The following is a 20,769-nucleotide window of genomic DNA, read 5'->3' as shown; positions in this document are numbered from 1 at the left end:
GTGAGGAGTTTTTCCTTCTCCTAATATACAACCTAAATATTATTTTCATACTTTTAATTATCACTTATAAACATTAGACTAGAAACGTTTGTAATGGATGATCCTGACCTGTGTTCTGAAAATATCAAATGCAGTTTGTAAAATTCCCTTTTGCATATCACCGTGGAAACCTGCTATATTCTTATCAAAATAGAGATACAATTCTTTTGATTCGTCATTAGTAATTTACCTTAATTGATTCATTTTGCACTTGTTACAAAATTACTGGCAGTTCTTGTTATTTTCTAAAAAAAAAACACATCACTATACATCAAAGTGTATGGTATATTTAGGTACAAAATTAAAACAATTTTTTTAATAATGTTATACCTTATTAGTTTACTATTAACCATTTAATTAAGTAAAAACTATAAGTACTTGGTCAACATTTATTTCTACAAAAATATTAAAATCTGAGTTTGCAGGGTCATCAATAATTTCTTGTTTTAAAGTATTTAAATTTTCAGATGATTTACTTAATGGAAATTGTCATAAATTTGTCCTAAATAGCAAATAATTTTATAGATAAAACACTATTGAGTATTGACTATTAACTATTAAGATATAGCAGGGGTGGCCAAACCGCGTCTTGCGAGCTGCATGTGACTTGAGTCATACACATTTGCGGCTAGCAACTTATCGTAACATTTTTATAAACAAATTTTTTTAATATGAATTTATGTATTATAATAATAAAAACCTTTATTTTTTTATTTTTACATTATAGCTCTTTCGTATTTATTAATATATTTGGTGGCTCGCGAGTTTCTTCTCACTGGCCACTCCTGAGACATAGAGGATTCAAATTGGATGCAAAAATACATAAGTTAAATACCTATTTAAGCAATAATTATTTGTTTTATTTTTAAAAAAATATGAAAATAATATTTTGCGCTTAATTTTTTCTGGTCCATATTTGACATAATACCTATTAGTTATTATAAGAAAATAACTAATTTCTAGTTAAATAAAAATTGTTATAAAAGTTAGAACATGAGATAACTTGTTGCGAAAATGCACATTATTATAATATTGTTACTGGTGGTGGTGTTCTGTATAGTTACTTATTAGTCGTGTAATATACTATTATAGCATGTTCCAACAATGCTTTTAAATAACAAAACTTCTATATTCGCTCTACTATTATTCAATATCAAATTAGTTTATAGAACAAATGCATTAGTATAGCCAGTATAGGTACCCGTTTATCATGATATTATGTTATTTTAAATATTTTATAAGTATGCGCACAACGTACTTACAAAAAAAAAGAGAAGTAGAAAAGTGGACATTAATCATTGTTATGTACCTTATTTCTGGCTGTTATCATGAGACTTCTTCCGTCGTGGTCGAACTGACCTTTTGTACGGACTACGGGGCACGGGCGCAGTATGTTCTTATTCCACGACTGATCCAGTCGTCTCATTCCGCGGCGAGTACAGATACTATCTAAGTTATCTCTTATCTATATTCTTGTCTGGGGACTGGGACTGGAAATATAATATTAAAAATTAAAACAATAAAACATTGTCCGTGTTCTTACTCTGCTCTCTGCGGACTGCGATAGTTAAACAACATCGTTGTAAGTAGTAATGTAGTCTACAATTTGAAAATTATCTATGAAGTATTTAATTTAATTTTTAAATTTTTATCAGAAACCAGTGTTCAAAATCCAGAATTGCCATATGCAGTTTTAAGTTTACGACTTTTAATATTCAGCACTGGTTGATGACACTAAATGCAAACGCCGACTTATCATCAAAACTCCCTCGTGGCCTTGTAAGTTGTTTGTACTTGTTTTTATTTTTCAACTCGAACTTATCGTATCTGTAACAAGTTGTGACAATGGAACTAATGGAAGACCAGCTAGTAGTAGCGGCGCCACCAGGCGAGATTGGATCGAGTGGATCGCGACAGGAACATAGCACTTGGAAAATTATCGTGGTGGGTGATATGAGCACTGGTAAGACTTCTATCATTGAACGGTACTGTGATGGGCATTTCATGGAATACTACAAACCATCGACAGGTGAGTCAGACTTTCAAGTCTGCAGTGTTAGTGTTGAACTCTTTATTCAAACATTGTCTCAAACCATTTGTTTTTGATGAGGGAGTGCATTTGGCCATTTGGGTACATAATATATTAATATGCACTTCTTAATGTAGGTATCTATCATATACGCCAGTGGTTTTCAACATTATAACAATGCGGCACACCAGTCACTAATCCATGTATTATGAAACATATTTTATATATATACATGTATACATTACTTACAGTTTGCTCTATTAAATGGTTAATTATTGTTGTACAATGAAATACAAATACATCGGTCAATGAGATACAATGTGACGTGCTTAATGTGTGGTACTGTGGTGTACAAGTCATTGATTTGAGGACGAACTGTTGACAAGCTTACTAATCTTTTTACTTTTAATTGTTGTGACTGTTTCAAATCCTTGTCTGCACAGATACTATGTAGAGAATGGTAATACAATTGTTATTGATTTTATAGATATTTCAGGAAATTCTGTTTGAGCATTATGGCACACTGGTTAAAACGACTGATATAGATTATAGATAGATCAGATAGATTAAATGCATATATTAGTTTTAATTCTGTTATTTATCCCTATTTCTTTATTAAATCTCTTGTTTATGTTATCATATTGTTATATAACTGTTAAAATATATGTGTATATCATCTTGTTTATGTTATCATATTGTTAACTGTTAAAATATATGTGTTTATCATATTTTAATTTCAGTGTGAATTTTATTTTTATTAGGTATAGATTTAAAAAAGAAAATAATTAATTATGAGAACAAAACCATCTTTTTAAACATTTGGTAAGCATTATATTATTTGTTAATATTTTGTGTAAGAGATGAGAATTGCAAGGCAATTGGAATTCTTCCAACATGTTTAAAGCATAGATATCTATTGAATTAAGTTGTTGGTAGAAAGGATGTCTATGATGAATCTTAAAGGTCTGAGTTTATCGACCTACCCATTGAATAACAACTAAAACTTGAAAGAATTGTATATTTGTATTTTGTATTAAAATATAATTTATTATTTAATCATACAACTTTATGTTGGTTAATTGTAGTAATATGTTTTTGTTTATTTATATAATAAGGGACACTGCTGGAACTGAAAAATATCAATCTTTAATTCAATTGTACTATAGAGGAGCAATTGGATTATTTATTGTCTATGATATTACAAATTTGAATTCATTACACAATTTAGAATTTTGGATGAAAAATATTGATGATGTTAGTATTCAACATTTCACATTAACTGTATTTAATATAAATTTGTGTAAATTTATGTTTTTATAAATATAGGTAACAACTGAAATCTAATGCAAACTTACTATTTTTGTTTTGTGTTATAGCAACAATAATTTGCCTATATATTGCTTTATCATAATCTGTTTAAAAAACCTATTATATTGTGACTAATCATAATTTTTGTATACTAAAACTTAATGAATCTAAATTAATTTACTTTTTATAATTGCGTTTATCATAAATATTTATGTGGATGGTATAGGTATCATTTATGTGGTGGATCACATTCAAAAAATAACAATAATTCTATGATAAATTGTACACATTAGGTACCTATCATATTATATAAAAAAAAATGTTTTAAGTTATTTTTGTTTTTATTTTCAGTTTGCTCCTTCAAATGTGGTAAGAATTTTGATTGGTAACAAATGTGATTTGGAATCAAACAGAAAGGTATCAACTGAAGAAGGGCAACTGGTAATAATAATGAATTGTTACTTGTGATTAATAAAAACTAATTGCAATATTTGTAATCCAAATTATTATGCATTATTTGAAAATGGCTGTTTGCATTTTGATTTAGAATTATTTCCATTAAACTACTATCAATAATATTGGGATATTTTTATAGGTAGCTCAACACTTCGGAATTCCTTTTTTTGAAGTATCTTCCAAAAACAATTTAAATGTAGATGATTCATTTATGAAAATGGTTTCTATGATAAATGAGATGGAATCTGAAAATGCAATTAAGAAGGTAATTTAAATGATTACCAATATATTTTTACTTTATATTGAGTTATATTTATATACTTATGTACATTGATTTGTTTTATAGGATTTTGAAGTTTTAGATGATAAAGTAATACTCGGTGAGATTGACTCAAAAATGTCATCAAAATGTAAATGTTGATTTGAAAAATCATTATAAGAAAAATACCCAGAAAAATATGATAATATTTTTTAGTAATTTTTAAAATACATTTTTATAAATGTTTACTTAAGTTTTACTCATTAACTATTAATATTTTATACATCTAAATAAATAAATATATTATTTTTGAAACAGAAATCAATCATATGAAATGCACTGAAAAATAGGGTTTATATATTTCATGAATATAAAAATCTTTGGATGGTCTTGATTGGTTGTGTTATGAATATATTATTGTTTCTTTATGAATTTACCACTAACAAAACAGGAAACAAAGGTAGTTTTACGGGGAACTACTTTAAGAAATGTATTATGGATAATAATTATTTGGACGTTACTGCTCTGGTTAAGTTTTACACAATAGCGATTATTACAAATAGAAAATAATTCAAGTAGAACCTTGAGTGCTAATGTTTCTTCGATTTTAACTGTGATTCTAATGAAGTTGGATGAATCTTGATGTATAATTATAATTGATTTGCCATTTTCTTTACAAATATTTAAAAAGTGAAAATGTATTATAAAGATAGGATATGTTCCACATTTTAAACAACATTGAAGTAAAACCATTTTTGTTTCTATATTTCTATTAAGGTTGGAGATTTGAATAATGTGTAATTAAAACAATAATATTAAAACATTCCATATATTTTTTTTTACTACTGAAATACGCAGTACAAAAACACAAGCGCGTTTGCCTACCGCAACAAATTTATTGTTTTAATACAAAATTTTGTAAACATAATATATAATTATTTAGGAGTGCATGGTGCCATTAAGACTTTGTATAGTTAACCATTAAAGTACTTACTGATTAAATGACAATATTATATTGTTACTCGTGTGGCCATTATAAGTATCGGGTGATATGCTTAAGTATGATGAACACGTTTAAAAATGAACGGCGAAATACACTGTATACACTTAATATTATAATATTATGTTTTCTTTTTACACTGATAAAGTAAAATAAACAAAAAGTAATAATAATAATACAAATTACAGGGAACGAGGGGAATGATGAGAACTGATGTAAATAAAGAGATAATTAAATATAATATAATATATAGTGGAGAAAATAAAAAAATGAATAGGTAACCGCGATTAAAGCTGTTGTGAATACAATTTATTATATATTATGTATAATATAACTGAAACGATTTTGTATTTTTACAGTCGTTAAATAGGTCTACAAATAAAAATATTAAATAATCGACATTATAACTGCTGCAGGCAAGTTCTGAGCGGCCAACACATAATAAAATTATTAATATTATAATAAATACTAAGCGCTATTCCGTACAGGTATCATAGTAGTGTATATCGACCACGGTATGAGGTCTTCTAAGACGACCGTGGTATAAACGATTTATTCGAAGACGCGATATTATAATATTATACAGAAAGAAAACAAGTGATAAAAATTAAAATAATAAATCAAATCGTTTAAAATAATAATTCTAATAACATCGCAATATATACATATTATTTTATATATACGCCTAGGTACCTATTATTATAGTAATACTATGTATACATATAATAATAATAATTGTTGATAAATACATAATTTTAACATAATATAATATTAAAATATAAAATATTACTACATAGGTCTAAAATAATAATAATCTATAAGCCGGTCGTGATAATAAACACGAGACGGTATAAAATAAAAGTAAACAACAATAATAATAATTATAATATTACCTATAGGCTATAATACAGGTCACGGACGCGATGCGGTTGCGGCCGTCCGCAAATTTACAATGGGTATAATAATATAATATTTGGACTGGACTGGGGGTCGTCGTCGACCCGGGTACAAAACAATTAATATCGGAACCAACGACTGGACACGCGATTATTATATTATTAATATTGTTGTTTTGCGGACGACGCGTTTAACACTAAATCTTGTATTTTTATGATTATTTTATAACGTTATATATTTATAATTATTTAAAGCTATCACAGCGCGGTATTATTCATTATTAATTATTATACTGTTTTGCGCGCACGCCGAACGGACCGTCGTCTCCTCGTTTGACATCCGAAATTATGAGATAACTGTGCCGCCGGTGGTGTGTCGAGTCGATGATCAGATTACGCTGGACGGGAGTATGTCCAACGGTCTAGTCAGCGTGCTGGTGCCGTTCTCGGGGCAGCCGTTTTGCACGAGCAAGTCTGTCAGCGGACCGACGTCTTGGACGGATGCGGCACCGGCGGCGCCTCGACAAGCCGCTCGCACGTGTTGCAGACACGTTCGGCCCTCGTGGTCCACGGCTTTGGCGTTGGCTTTGTACTGAGAACGACAACGAAATACGAAATTAACGACATCATAATAATATAATAACAGTATACCTAGCTGTAAATCGGGGGGGGGGGGGGTTGTCGTATGGGAGTAGGTTTAGTCGAATTTACTTATCATTACTGTATACAGTCTGTAGTCTGTACCGTTTTAAATTTCACACTTACCCATAGGAGTAGCTGTGCTACAGGAAGGTTGATCGCGGAACAGGCTAGGTGTAAGGGCGTGCGCAAGTCACGGTGGCTGACGACGCAATTCACCTGGTCAGCACTGGCGTGAGCCAATATCAACGTGAGGGCTTTCATGTCACACCTACAAATGATGAAAATTAATACATGTACTTTTGAAAAACGATTAGCCATCAAAGGTTTTAAAATTTATCTCCAGTATACAAACGAAAAAATCTTATTCTTTTGGGACAATTTTCGAAAAAAAATTGTTTAATCCTCAATCAAAATAATATACAATTTAAATCATGGCCCACCTGTAAACGGCGTCGATGAGCTGCTGCGATAAGTTGGGTGTATGACTTATCGCTGGTAGGAACTCTTTGGTTTCATACTTGCTACGTATCCACAATTCTTTCTCTTCCCGGCTCGAACTAGGATTAGGTTTAGTTCGATCAGGACGGATGTTGGATTCCCATACGGAATTTGCCAGATCGTTACCCATCGCCATCATTACCTTAAGGTGGGATGGTCTAAAAAAACAATTTGTTTTTTAAAAAAATGATAGTATAACGAGTATTGATTATTATTACATAACATATGAGGTTAGAATTTTTTATATACATTTTTATACGGTGTAAATACATAAAAAAATTATAATATTTAATAAAAAATAAGAAATATTAAATTTTTTTAAGGTCATAAAAAATTTAAACCATGTCTACATCATGTCTAACACTTACGGCCATCCATCCAAGTCGAGCGATCGGACTTTGGATATGTGCGAGCCCAGGTTGCGATGTATACCAGAACATTCGATGCACATGAGTATTCCCAGATTTAAACTGGCCCAATCGGGATTCGGGGAATTGCAGTCAGCACACTGCCCGTTTCCAGGTACTCGCGTCCGGATGTTTTGCACGTCTTCAGCTCGGTTATAAGACGAACCAAATTTACCACCAACATTAACTTTATTAATTTCATTGCTCTGTGGAAATTAAGTTAAGTATTTTTTAATATTGATATATAAAGTAAATACTTCAAAAATAAAAATGCCTTTTATAAGTACTTAGGTAATATTAATAAATACTGACTTGTAACGAATTAAGAATCTGTTGTTCGATAGCGGCCACCCATTCGTCTCGATCCTCCGAGCTGTTAGCTTCGAACTGCCATTGCTTATTGTCCAACGATACGATTAGGAATTCGTATCCGTCAGTGTCTAAAAGTGTAAACATCAAATTAAATTTTTTTGTGAACGTTTGAGATTAGGTTAATATGCATTATCGTTGAATGATTTTACGAATTATTTATACAAGTCATTATTGTCGTCAATATCGTTTTTGACGAATACAAATTCGAGATATAAAATATATTTGTAATAGAGTAGATTATTTGGTATCGTTGAATGCTTAAAAGTTAACATATTAATAATTATTTTTATATAGGTGTACTGTGTAGTATAATAATCTAGATTCTATATTTAAGATAACATCAAATATTTCATTCGGTGTCTTATAATCTGATTTGGATTTGTTATACTGCACACATGACTTAATATCATAACACGAGTAGGTATGTTAGTTGGAATTCGAATCACTTTTTTTTTAAACAACAGATTTATAAATATTAAGTGATGGAATAAAAATCACGAATAACGAATTTACAAATCAGTACAATTCATACGAAATCAGATAAAGATTCGAAAAAAATAAAAATAATAATAAAAAAATTGCACTTCAATTATTTTTATATTTTTTATTATATCCATGTTAATTTTGTATGATTTGTAATGAATTGAATAATTTTTAACTCACTCAATGTTTACATTAGACTTGACTAAGAAAATCAACTTAGCACCATACTTGCGTTTTTTAAATTTTAAAGTACTTGTTTTTGCATATTTTGGGATTTTAGAACAAATATTTTGCTAATTAATGCATGAATACGCGGGTGTTAAGTAATTTTAAGTATATTAAATTCACAACATTAAAATAGTTATTATGATGTTGTTAGTGAATTTACATACCTTCGCACTCTTGGTTCTTAATGTTACTACTCTTCATCCGCCTGTGTCTCTTTTTCACATTAGGTGTTTCGGCTTTGAGATCACCGTTGTTGGTCGACAAGGAAGTGTTCGACATGCTAATTGTTGATTCATCACCGTTACTGTAAGACATACATAAATAATTATATTTTGGAAATGATTTGATTATTTTCATAGTATAAATTATAAATGATAAAAAAGTGATTATAGTTAATATAAAAAGTTTAAAAAGTAACTTAAGTTTGCACACTTTTTTGAATAATATTATTTTTATGTCTCATTATCAATGATAAAGTAATTGTACATTTGTCACAGTTTTAATTTTTCAGGAATTCAAAAGTGTTTTTTCTTTTAACTTAATCTCCTCGTATTTATATAACAACTTTATAAATTAACAATAAATTCTTATAAATATTTTCATTCAATCATTTGTATCACAAAATTAAAAAACCTACATATGACATCTAATAATTCAAATTAAATGTGAAAAATAGTGATTAAAAAGCCAAATTATAAAAAAATGTATCTTACATATTATTTTATAGTATAATGACTATACTACATATACTATAGGTAGTCATATCAGCGCTAATACTTAATATTGTTTTTATTATGTATAATTAGGGTTCTGAATTTGAAATATTTTACTTGAAATAAATATATATAAATAATAATAAAATAAAATATTCATGAAATTTTAAACCCCTATTATATATAATATTCATTACTATATAATAATAATAATAATAATAATAATAAACGCATATAATAAATAAATACAATTACTCACGCTGAAACACCATTCTTATAACTGGGCTCTTTCAGCAGTTCGAATGCGGTGAGCATCACTTTATCAGCCGTTCGTTTGTCTTTAGACTGGAAATTCGATATCGATATGTTTGACATATGTTCGGATATGCCATTACTGCTGTGATGGTGGTTGGCCGACGTCGACGAAGACGAAAGCGACATGATGGTCTTCGATCCCCTGGGTTTTTGGCCAGGTACCTTGACCGTGACGTATTGGAGCGATATCTCTTTACCATGCACGTCTTCCATATAGTCCTATAAAAATATAATATACATTATATATATAATATTAGCTAGAGAAACTTGAACATATTGAGATAAAAAAATCACTTAATAATCGTTTATGCTTCTTTTCGAAGATATGATAAAAAAGGCTAGAGAATAGGGGAGTATATATATTATATACATTATATTATATTATATTATATTATATGTATTATAAGCATCATTGAATTATACTCAAGTACTTTTTAAATACAGAAAATAAAATGTTTATAACAATTTTTATAATAAAATTTACTTGTTATTACGTATATCGTTTAATTTTTTTTTTAACTAGTCATTTTACAGTTAATTAAGACCGTTTATTCGAAATGTCCATTCGTCTCTACAGGAACAATAATAACACGAGAATAATTAAAAGTTTTATTGAATTACATGTTGTCGTTTTGATATAACACGTATTTTTAATTAAATTTTAAATTTGAAAATAATGATTAGATAGTAAATCTAGTAAAGCTTTTACTTAAATCCTTCACAATACATTGAATTTATAAGTACTTAAACGCGCAATAGGTACTCAATACTCATATTATAATAATTAATAATACTATAGCTGTTGGTGTATTTCATTATATTGTAAGTAAGATATACTTAGCCGAGAATATATCTGGGTACCTAATATACTAATATAGAGAGAAAACTCAATGTTAGTTTTGCTAGCGAAAAACATCTACATATAACCACCGCTTCAATAAGCCATGAGATAGAAGTAACTGCAGGTTAGGTATACATATTTTTATTTTTAAATTCAATGATATTACTATGTAGATTTTTCTGGATAAAAATTAAATTTAATAAATAAGTGTATACTGACGTGCAGACTAGGATGGTACGTAAGCCTCCCGTCGTCGCAAAGTGTGACGTATTTCTTCTTCCATTCTTTGTTGAGACCTTTGCTGCTGCGCTTGTATAAGTAACCCTGTTTGAGAGGAATGGCCCGACCACTGCCTAGCTCGCCGGTAGCCAGGCATCGATTCTTGTCGTCTTTTTTGGACGGGTTGAACAGGTTGGACCGTCTCCGGGTCTTCCTGGTGGTCGTAGGAGTGGAACTGGGTGTAGGCAAGTCTTTGCAGGGCACTGATAGACCGATAGCAGCGCCAATGCTTCCACCGATGCTACCACCTCCTCCACCGCCATCGAACGCGGTTTTCGTCGATACATTGTTATTGTCCAGGGCTATGGACAGCTCGAGCGGTTGTCGGTTCAGCGACAAGTTCGACCGCAGCACCGACTCCTTGAACGCGCTGACTACGCCACTGCTGCCGTGATGGGAGGGCGACGCGCCACCAGCGCCGTGTATTGGCGGCGATGGAGACGAGGCTTGTGAGAAAGTCCGCGAACCGGTGGCCGGAGATTGCATGTGTTGGTAGAGTTGGTGGTGTTGGCCCGCGTAGGAACCAGACTGCAGACCACCAACCGGGGTGGTAGTCGACGAAGAGGCAGGCGTCGAACACCGAGAGTCTGACAGACAGTTAGTAGATGCAGATAGCCTTTGCTGGATGATCTTTTGACAAGCTGTGAACACGTTGGGTTATAAGTATTATTTAATACATTTTGTATTCATGATATTAGGTGTAATTCAAAAATGAAATATATAAATATATACGAATCTGTAATATATTGTTTAAAAAACCATTTACGTTCATAACTATTATACGGTCGTTCGTATTGTAATTAATTTGTTTTAAACTACTTAATACAAGCCGTGAACATAAATATATTGAGATAAAAATCGTTTTTACTCGTATTTTATTATCCAAAACATAGAAAGTTATGTTCATCTGGAAAGTCGTAAACTAACCCAACAAACCTCTAACTTAAACTAAATAGAAAGTCTGACCATCATACCAAGCAAACTTTCTTATCTTTTTCTTTAAAACTTATTCTACACATTTTTTAAATACTTCAATTAACAAACTAAACATCATTATTCTTCCATATGGTAAGCAGATCGGCACGAAATTAACAAGGATAAACTTTAATTATCATTTTGGCCAATATAATTAAATAGAAAATATCAAACGATATACTCAACTGGATAAGAATTGGTTTAAATATATAATCATTAGTAAGAAAGGAAATGTTCAACACATAGTACACCCTTACTGTTTTGATTGTCATTTAACTTGTATCTAAAAGCTAAAACCATCGTTAAAATTGTTCTAACTCTTAAGAAATCACTTGACCGGCACCACATATTTACCCAAAATCTACCATAAACATAATTTATAATCTTATCTAAATACATAATATGTATAAAAAAAAACAATATTTATTTGGCATGTATTAACTAGTTATAACTTATAATTTAAAACACAGTGAAAATTATAAAAAAATGTTTATCTATTATATGCTTACCGTCTTGGAACACGCGGTCAACGTTTAAACCATACGTGGCGCACGTCTCGTAGTACGAACATCTTTTCAGGTCCGCCGCCAACTTCCTGGCTCTCGTATCGTCTATTACTCGAGGGTTCGTTTCACTAATAGCGTCTGTACAAGAAAAAACACAGTATACGGTTATTATTTTAAACTGTTATATTATACAATATATTCTATAATATGATACAGCGTCTCAGATTTTATTATTTTATTATAATCTATATATACATAATACATATGTATATAATTTAAAAACGAGAACGTCATAATATATTAAATGTATTACAGTATTATGTGTACACATAAAACATCGTCGTCGACAGTCGAAAATGTAAAAAGCCATTAAGTTCGAATCAAAAGACCTTTCTTTTTATTACAGTGGTCTATAAAATAAGTGTCCTACAGTATAATGAGATACGGAAAACCGAGAAATTCAAGTATTATGATCAGCTCAGCATCATTATGCACCCCAATATAAAATCCAGAAATGTGTATGGGTATATATATACACTATTCTGCATTAAATTTAACTATACTAAAGAATGAGTAATATATATTATATATACCTATATATACTGTTGATTACAGACGCTCGTTATTAGACTTTATTGATTTCTCACGCTCACAAAAACAATTGCAAAACGTTGTGTAGTTAAACTATAGATACGCATATATATAAAACTTCTAGAAGATATAGTGATCGTATAAGTATCGATTTTTCCAAGCAAGTCAAAAACCGGAGACGATTTGTACACACAGTAGTATACGTGCGCATGTCGCTACAAAGTTCCTGAATTATTCATGTTTATTATAAATACGCGTACTTGTCGTACATTTTCGGAGGACTTTTTAAAGAATAAAGAAATCGCAGTAGTGTACATTTTTTTATCCAATACACTCTTATAGCATGTACTCGCCCCTCTGCGTAAATTGAAAAAAAGCTGACGATGCGACGTTCATATCCTCTCGAAAATCACTATTCTTGTTCACTACAGCGGCACTCGAAATCGAGTCACAAAACCACAATTACATACGATATGACGCCTCGTGTACAAGATAAAATACAAAACAAAATAATATAGATATATGTATATTTTATATTATCATATCAATTTATACAGATAGAAAACTCACCCTGTGTGCCGACCAAGATAAGTGGTATTTCGGCCGAGTTTCGGTAGTGTGCCATTTTCGTGTAGTATCCGTACACAGCGTTGAAACTCGCTTCGTTCTCTAGGCTGAACACAAATATAACAGCGTCTACCCAGGCAGTGAACTGTAAAATGAATGGTCTTGTTAATATTATTCCACCTCATAAAAAAATAATACAATTCGGTTTTGCGAGGAAGTTATAATAGCATATATATTATCTAAGAGGTAGTTAAATAGTGGTGTTATTAGTGATATGTGTATAAGTATATCATGTGCAGTGAAATAGAAAAATATAAAATAATATTATAGGATAACTTTGCGAATAACGGACACCGTGCCGTTTCGAACACAGAAAACGAATACTAGCTGTGATAGTACGCGGTCGGCGAAACGTGCGCCCTCATCGGCCGCGGTCGTGGGTTTCGGCTCGGTCGTACCGATTGCAGGACGCGCCGAATCGTCGAAAGCGGTCGATATGACGCGTAGGAGGGTTGTTGTTATAGGAGGTCGTTTGGGGTTGACGATGACACATCGCGAGACGAGCGTGCAACGGCCGTCACCGCGAGTTCGTTTTCAAGGACAACGGGAAGCTCCATTGGGGGGATGGATACATAAGCAATACTTGGAAATTAGTCGAAAATTTTGTGGAAAGGGGGCTTATTGCTAAAAATCATCAACGATTTGATTCTGATATAATATGTATTATTAAAATATATAAGTATATTATAATACACACGTATACCATTTAAGTTGCTTTGGGGTTTGATTTATAACAATTATTGCATATTCGTTTCAGATGCAGAGAAAACATACCAAAATAGTATACAGATACGTTTAGGCGGTAGGTAGATAGGTAGGTACATATCAGATTAAAATAAGATAAATTATTTTTTAAATCTGATTATTTTTATACATTCGCTCGTGTGTGAAATTATTATAAAGAGCGTTTGTTATTACATTTTACATTTTAATTTTTTTGAATATGTATATAATATAATATATAATATCATCTATGAAGATTAAATATGTCGGATATTTAATTATCACATTTTAATACGTTTATGACCTATACTTCAATTTGAAACGATAAACGGTAGATAAGCTAAGTATATATACATGTATATTATATATGTATAGGGGTATTGTAAACAGATTTCATACACCATATCAGATGATGGAGAACAAACGACGTAAGTAAATACATTTAGTTGATATTGATATAGACTTAATGGTATTTATTGTGTAGGGAATACAATGTTTTAGAAAAAATAAACAGTAGAATGCATCGAAGGTAAGGCTGTACACTGCCACCCCTACCTCTCCTTTACAGCAGCTGTAGAAACCTAACTGGTTGTAAGCATAAAACCATATATATTTTAAAAACAGGTGGGAAATGTAACACGCCACCTTCAAGGAATATACTAAAAATGTAAAGCGGTTTGTTAAAAAATAAGTAGAAGTCGATCTAAACTTTAAATGTGTAGGTAATCGATAGTAACAATAAAACAATTTATATAATATATATTATAAACGTATATATATAAACCAACAATTCAGTTTAAAACGTTCAAAATGCGCATTGCGTCTAAGTGTCTATATAGGTACCAACCTATTTTAAAATAATCGGTTCTTATTTATATTAAATAAATTGGCGTATAAAAAAATTGAGATTTGCGAGGTTTATCGAATATTATGGATGTATTATATGTTATATAAATAAAATAATAACTTATAAGTACAAATACAATATGTCGTATCGCTCGAACCATAGAGTAATAATTTCAAATGGATATTGTAAAATATATAGGGCCACCGTAAATATAACTGTTAAACTGTCCAATTTACACGCGAAAGGAATACGATTTGTTCGGTAAAATCGTGTTAGGCAAATACATAGTTTTAACAATGCACGTATATTTATTGTTCATATAAGCGTTTAGAAAATAGTGTCGTGAAAACTAATAATATATAAATATGTATGTACAATTGTACAGTACGAATTCGGCATAAAATCGGGTATTATCCTACCGCAGAAAGGAATATTACCGCCTCTCGTTTATGCGGTTTTAATACCAACGTGATATAAAATAGGTATTATCGTACAACTCGTGTGTAAAATTAAACGCCTACTGCAGCCGTATGCAACCGTGCAGGGGGAGGAGATGTATCAATCAAATGAAAAATATATTATTATTGCTATATGTAGGTATTATACGCATATTTTGAAAATATGATAAAAATCATTTCAATTTCAGTATTGATTGTGAACGAACAATAAGACGTACCTAAACAACGAACGTTGTTTAATCAAGATAGCCGATTCAAATGAACACGGTTGTATCTCGACTAGTACACTGGTAAAGGAGGCAAAAGCCTGATTGATTATTACTAATATAAATATATAAAAATAATAAGAGAGGGTAGAATATTCGGAACAGTGGACTGTATAAATTTATTGTACATATAGAACTAATTCATCAACATACATGAGAATAACTTAATACTATGTTAGTCCTACACAAATTACAAATAATTAAACAATATCATGAAATAGATAATAAACAATAAAAAAATAAACAATGGCGTACATTCGTTGATAACAGATAATAACCGAATGGATATGATAAGTCTGACCTGGGTGAAGTTGCCTGGGGGACTTGTTTCCGTCCGGGCAGGTGTATTTGCACTGTGCGACGTACCGACAGGTGAACGATTAGTACGACGTATCCCTACACACGTGGATACTAGGAAGGTGTACACGGTGGCTTCGAATTTGAATGAACCGAACCGATAAAAAACTTACGCACTAAGCTGAACCACGATAGATTCCCAACGACGCCAAATCTATCCGCGCCTGGGACATAACAACAAGGCGGCGGGAGGTGACGAACACAAGTAAAACGTGCGTGTGCGCAACGGGCGCAAATGGCGGAGACACAACGACACACGACAACGTTAACCACGCGTACGTTAGGAAGACAGCAATCCTCGAAGGGAAAAACGACTCAAACATTTACACCCGGTGGCGACCGACACCACAAGACACGGCATGGCGACCGATGCCAAAGGACACACGACGACGGACACCAAAGGACACGACTTCGCACGGATAAAACCAAAAACGTTATTTTCGTATTATAACAATTAACAACGCAGGTCGGTCATGGCTGCGACAAGTAAAACGACCACAACACGCGGGAGCGGGGGGGGGGGAATCAGTGTCTCCACCGTCTGGCAACACTGCCGTTGTCTGGTCCGAACATCCTCCCCCTTTGAAAGCGATGAGCTTTCAAACTTTCTTGTACTGCTGGTTAGGTTATCGAAAAAACATAAATTGAATACTAATAAAAAAAAAAAAAAAAAATAATAATAATAATAATAATAATTACAATGCATAATAATATAATAACAAGGAAAAATAAAAAAAGAAGATAAGGATATCGGTAATGGATGCCTTTTAGGGTCTTGGATCAATCGGAAGTTTCACTAACTTGACCACAGGACGGGTCAAAGTTCCCTCATGTGTTTTGACAGTTGCCACACGCACAATGTCATCCGCACCTGGATGGACTTGAACGATTCGACCTATCTGCCAGGACATGGGTGGTCGTGATGGTGTGTTGATAAGCTCCGTCAGACGAACCTTTTGAGGCAGAAGGATTGGATGTTTTGCATCTTCATCCAAGAATGCACGCTTCAATCTTCCAACGACGCGGATGATTCCCTTTTTAGAGACATCCGCAAAACCCAATAATCGTATGGTTTTTGATGAGAGTACGTTAATGAATCGACAAAGCGACAATGACGATAATGCAGGTAACTCCGTTGTAAAATCTTGCCATTTATTGATGATATCAGGCGGAGGCGGCTCATCCCAATCTAACTTTTCTATGCATAGCTCTTGCAGAACGCGCTTGGCCCAAAATATCACGGGTCCCAACGTGCCAACTGGATCATATAGACGAGCAATTGCTGAAAGTATTGAGCACTTAATTGGGTTGACTTGGTTGATATTAATATGATACCCTAAGATATCCGAATTAGTACTCCAATGCAAACCCAGTACTTTCACTGATTGGTCATCTTTAAGTTCAAAAGATGGGTCCATTGCGCGATCTTCAGCAGGTATACCTTTTATATTGCGTCACAATTGCTGGCCCATTTCCTTAGATTGAACCCTCCTTTACGTAATAAGGATATTAATTGACGTTGAAGTTCTAGCACAACCCTTTCTGTATCAGCTCCTGCCACAATATCGTCAACATATGTAGATGTAACTAACAGATTTTTTGCCAGAGGAAATTCATTTCCGCAATCTGAATCTAATTGGCGTAAACATCTGATTGCCAAATATGGAGCTGCATTGACACCATACGTTCTTGTACATAGTTCGTATTCTTTGACTTCCTCATTGGGCGAATTTCTCCAAAGTAAATGTTGATACGCACAGTCTGCATCATTGACTCGGATCTGCCCGTATATATTTTCAATGTCGGCAATGAATAAATATTTGTAAAAACGACTTTGAAGTAGTATATCCGTAATATTACTTTGTAATTTTGACCCGGTTGCCAAGCAGTCGTTCAATACAAACCCAGATGACGACTTAGCCGACGCATCAAATACTACCCGAATTTTCATCTTACCGTTTTTCCGTTTGACTACTGCGTGATGCGGGATAAAATATTTTTCTGGTTTATCAGCTGCGCGTATGTGACCTAATAAAAGATATTCATTCATGAAACAACGATACGCGGAATATAGTTCAGGGTCTTTAGCTAAGCGGCGTTCAATATTAAGCAACCGGTTTAATGCCATGGTACGCGAGGAACCAAGACCACTCGGCGTAATCAAGTCTTGCTTTGAATTACATTGTACGTTAATTGTAGATCGAAAAGGGAGAGCAACACAAAACCTGCCTGATGTGTCCCGTGACACTGTTTTGCACAACCACTCTTCGCATCGTTCGTCTTCTGTTGTTGATTGTGTTTGAACTATCGGCTCTTCAATCCTGCAAAATTGTTGCAAAGTCTCATTCATAACTGGTACCGTACTAATCGTTAATGACGTGAGAGATAATGGAGTAGAATCCTTCAATGAACCAACAATTATCCAACCAAGGTTTGTGTGCATTGCTGAAGGTAGTCCAGGTGTATGAATAATGTCAGTTCTAGGTTGCAAAATCATCGGATATAAATCACCACCTATCAGCATGTCAACGGTACCGGGACGATCAAATTCTGGATCGGCTAGTACTAGGTGTTGATAGCGTGTGCGAACGGTGACAGGAAGTGAACATGTTGGTATTAATCCAGTGATTTGGGATAATATGATAACATTGTCTGCCTTAAAACATGGTTGCTCTGACTGAAGAGGGAAAAAATCACACTGAGTAACTCCTTTAACCTTGGAGACTGGTTGTTGAGAAAGGCCAACCACTTTTACGTGACTTTTGCTACATTTGAGACCGAGTCTGTTGGCACAATCCGCTGTGATAGCTGAAACTTGTGACCCACTATCTAATAAAATTCTGATCTGATGCATAGCACCTGTGTTATCTTGTACCCGAATAACGGCAGTCCCTAATACTACAGTTGTTTGTGTTGATATAGTACCTGCGAATACAGTATTATTTTCAACTGGTTCGGACGTAGTGGCCTGAACAATTGTATTTTCCTTCTGCGTCACCTCACTGTTATTCGTTACACCAAAACTTTCCAGATGTAACAGTGTGTTATGACGACCTTCACATTTCTTGCATGTAAAAACGGCAGTACAAGAGCTAGCATTATGCCCAAGTTTTAAGCATATAAAACATAAACTGTTGTCACTCACAAACTTACGCCGCGCCGTAACTGGTTTGCGCTTAAATGAGAAACAACGATGAATTTGATGTTCATGTTGACAGAATGGACAATTTGATGCAGTAGATGAAGTTGAAATTGTCAATGAAGTTTTGCCAGGAAGCCCACCTTGTGTCTTCTTACTATTACCTTTAAAGGTGTTATCCTGTTTTTCGTTAGTTCCAACCGAGGTTCCAATATTTTCTAAGATTTTGCATCTCTTTTCTACAAATTTTAATAGCATATCTAAACTAGGTACTTCATTTTGTTCGATGCTAGCTTCAAAAAGTCTCCTGGTCTCTGTATCAATTACCCGGGCCCCGATGTGAAACAAGATAAAACCAGCCAAATCTTGAACACCAAGTGCTTTAATAGCCGAGACATTTTCGGTAAATACGTGAACAAATGAAGATAGTGACGACAATGATTCTTTCTTCAAAGGCACAAATGAAAATAGTTTATCAATATGTGCAGAAGCTATTAACCGTTGATTCTCAAATGATTGTTTTAATGCGTCCCAAGCTATGACATAATTATCAGCCGTCAACGGAATGGCTTTCACTACCGCTAGTGCTGGACCGGACAAGCTTAGAATTAAAAAATGATAACGTTGAATGTTGGAAATATCAGGGTTGTCATGAACTAGTGATTGAAACATGTCCCGAAATGATACCCAATCAAGTACATTACCATCAAATTTTGGTAATTCAATTTTTGGGAGCACAACAGGCTGAGCTATTTGTCTTGCACCAGTAGAAACATTATTAGTAGCAACAACATTAACCGAAGCGTTATGGAAGCCAGTAGCAATGAGTTGAATATTTGCACATATCTCTTCCATAGCGTCAGTGACTTCAGAATCAACCGTTTCAAACTCGCCTACATTATCCGAATCAACAAGAGCATTTAATACTGCTTGTTGTGCTAACTCAAATTGATCAGTGAACCGTTTCAATGACAAGTAATGAGCTTCAAACAATGCGCGAAGTTCGACATTTATTTTAGCTTCCTCGCCTATAGTATTTATTTTCTTAATTGACCGTAACGATGCATCCCGCGATGCACGAGCACGAATTAACGACCGTTTATTTTCAACATTGTCCGAGTCTTGACGCTTAGGCCTTCCCATATTAACCGATTTTTAAGGAATAAAAGAGCAAGCAAGACAAGACGGAGAAATTAATTAATTAAAAATTACATAAAATTATCCGGCTCGAAGGACCAAAATGTTTAATCAAGATAGCCGATTCAAATGAACACGGTTGTATCTCGACTAGTACACTGGTAAAGGAGGCAAAAGCCTGATTGATTATTACTAATATAAATATATAAAAATAATAAGAGAGGGTAGAATATTCGGAACAGTGGACTGTATAAATTTATTGTACATATAGAACTAATTCATCAACATACATGAGAATAACTTAATACTATGTTAGTCCTACACAAATTACAAATAATTAAACAATATCATGAAATAGATAATAAACAATAAAAAAAT

At 32.9% G+C, this 20,769-nt stretch overlaps 2 protein-coding genes across 3 annotated transcripts in view; one reads left to right on the top strand and one right to left on the bottom strand.

The window, feature by feature from the left end:
• Positions 1–1,469: 1,469 nt before the first annotated feature.
• Positions 1,470–4,339, top strand: LOC114131434 (ras-related protein Rab-13-like). Its single transcript, XM_027996644.2, has 8 exons — positions 1,470–1,621; positions 1,695–1,818; positions 1,877–2,068; positions 2,830–2,890; positions 3,184–3,322; positions 3,728–3,817; positions 3,972–4,097; positions 4,179–4,339. Exons 3-8 carry the CDS (start codon positions 1,885–1,887, stop codon positions 4,251–4,253), a joined length of 675 nt encoding a protein of 224 aa, XP_027852445.1. The 5' UTR covers positions 1,470–1,621; positions 1,695–1,818; positions 1,877–1,884; the 3' UTR covers positions 4,254–4,339.
• Positions 4,340–6,094: 1,755 nt separating this feature from the next.
• Positions 6,095–20,769, bottom strand: part of LOC114131451 (centaurin-gamma-1A) — a 97,650-nt gene continuing 82,975 nt past the window's right edge. For both annotated transcript variants that reach the window (XM_027996668.2, XM_027996667.2), the window contains exons 3-12: positions 13,408–13,549; positions 12,250–12,384; positions 10,706–11,406; positions 9,590–9,864; positions 8,782–8,921; positions 7,847–7,974; positions 7,496–7,740; positions 7,070–7,285; positions 6,753–6,897; positions 6,095–6,579 (exon numbers count right to left, since the gene is read on the bottom strand). In XM_027996668.2, the coding sequence (XP_027852469.1) occupies positions 6,376–6,579; positions 6,753–6,897; positions 7,070–7,285; positions 7,496–7,740; positions 7,847–7,974; positions 8,782–8,921; positions 9,590–9,864; positions 10,706–11,406; positions 12,250–12,384; positions 13,408–13,549 (2,331 nt within the window). In that variant the 3' untranslated portion in view covers positions 6,095–6,375. The remainder of the gene's footprint in view (positions 6,580–6,752; positions 6,898–7,069; positions 7,286–7,495; positions 7,741–7,846; positions 7,975–8,781; positions 8,922–9,589; positions 9,865–10,705; positions 11,407–12,249; positions 12,385–13,407; positions 13,550–20,769) is intronic.

Source organism: Aphis gossypii, chromosome 3 (genome assembly GCF_020184175.1).
Source record: "Aphis gossypii isolate Hap1 chromosome 3, ASM2018417v2, whole genome shotgun sequence".
Taxonomy (NCBI): Eukaryota; Metazoa; Arthropoda; class Insecta; order Hemiptera; family Aphididae; genus Aphis; species Aphis gossypii.
This window is presented reverse-complemented; position numbering and strand designations above follow the sequence as displayed.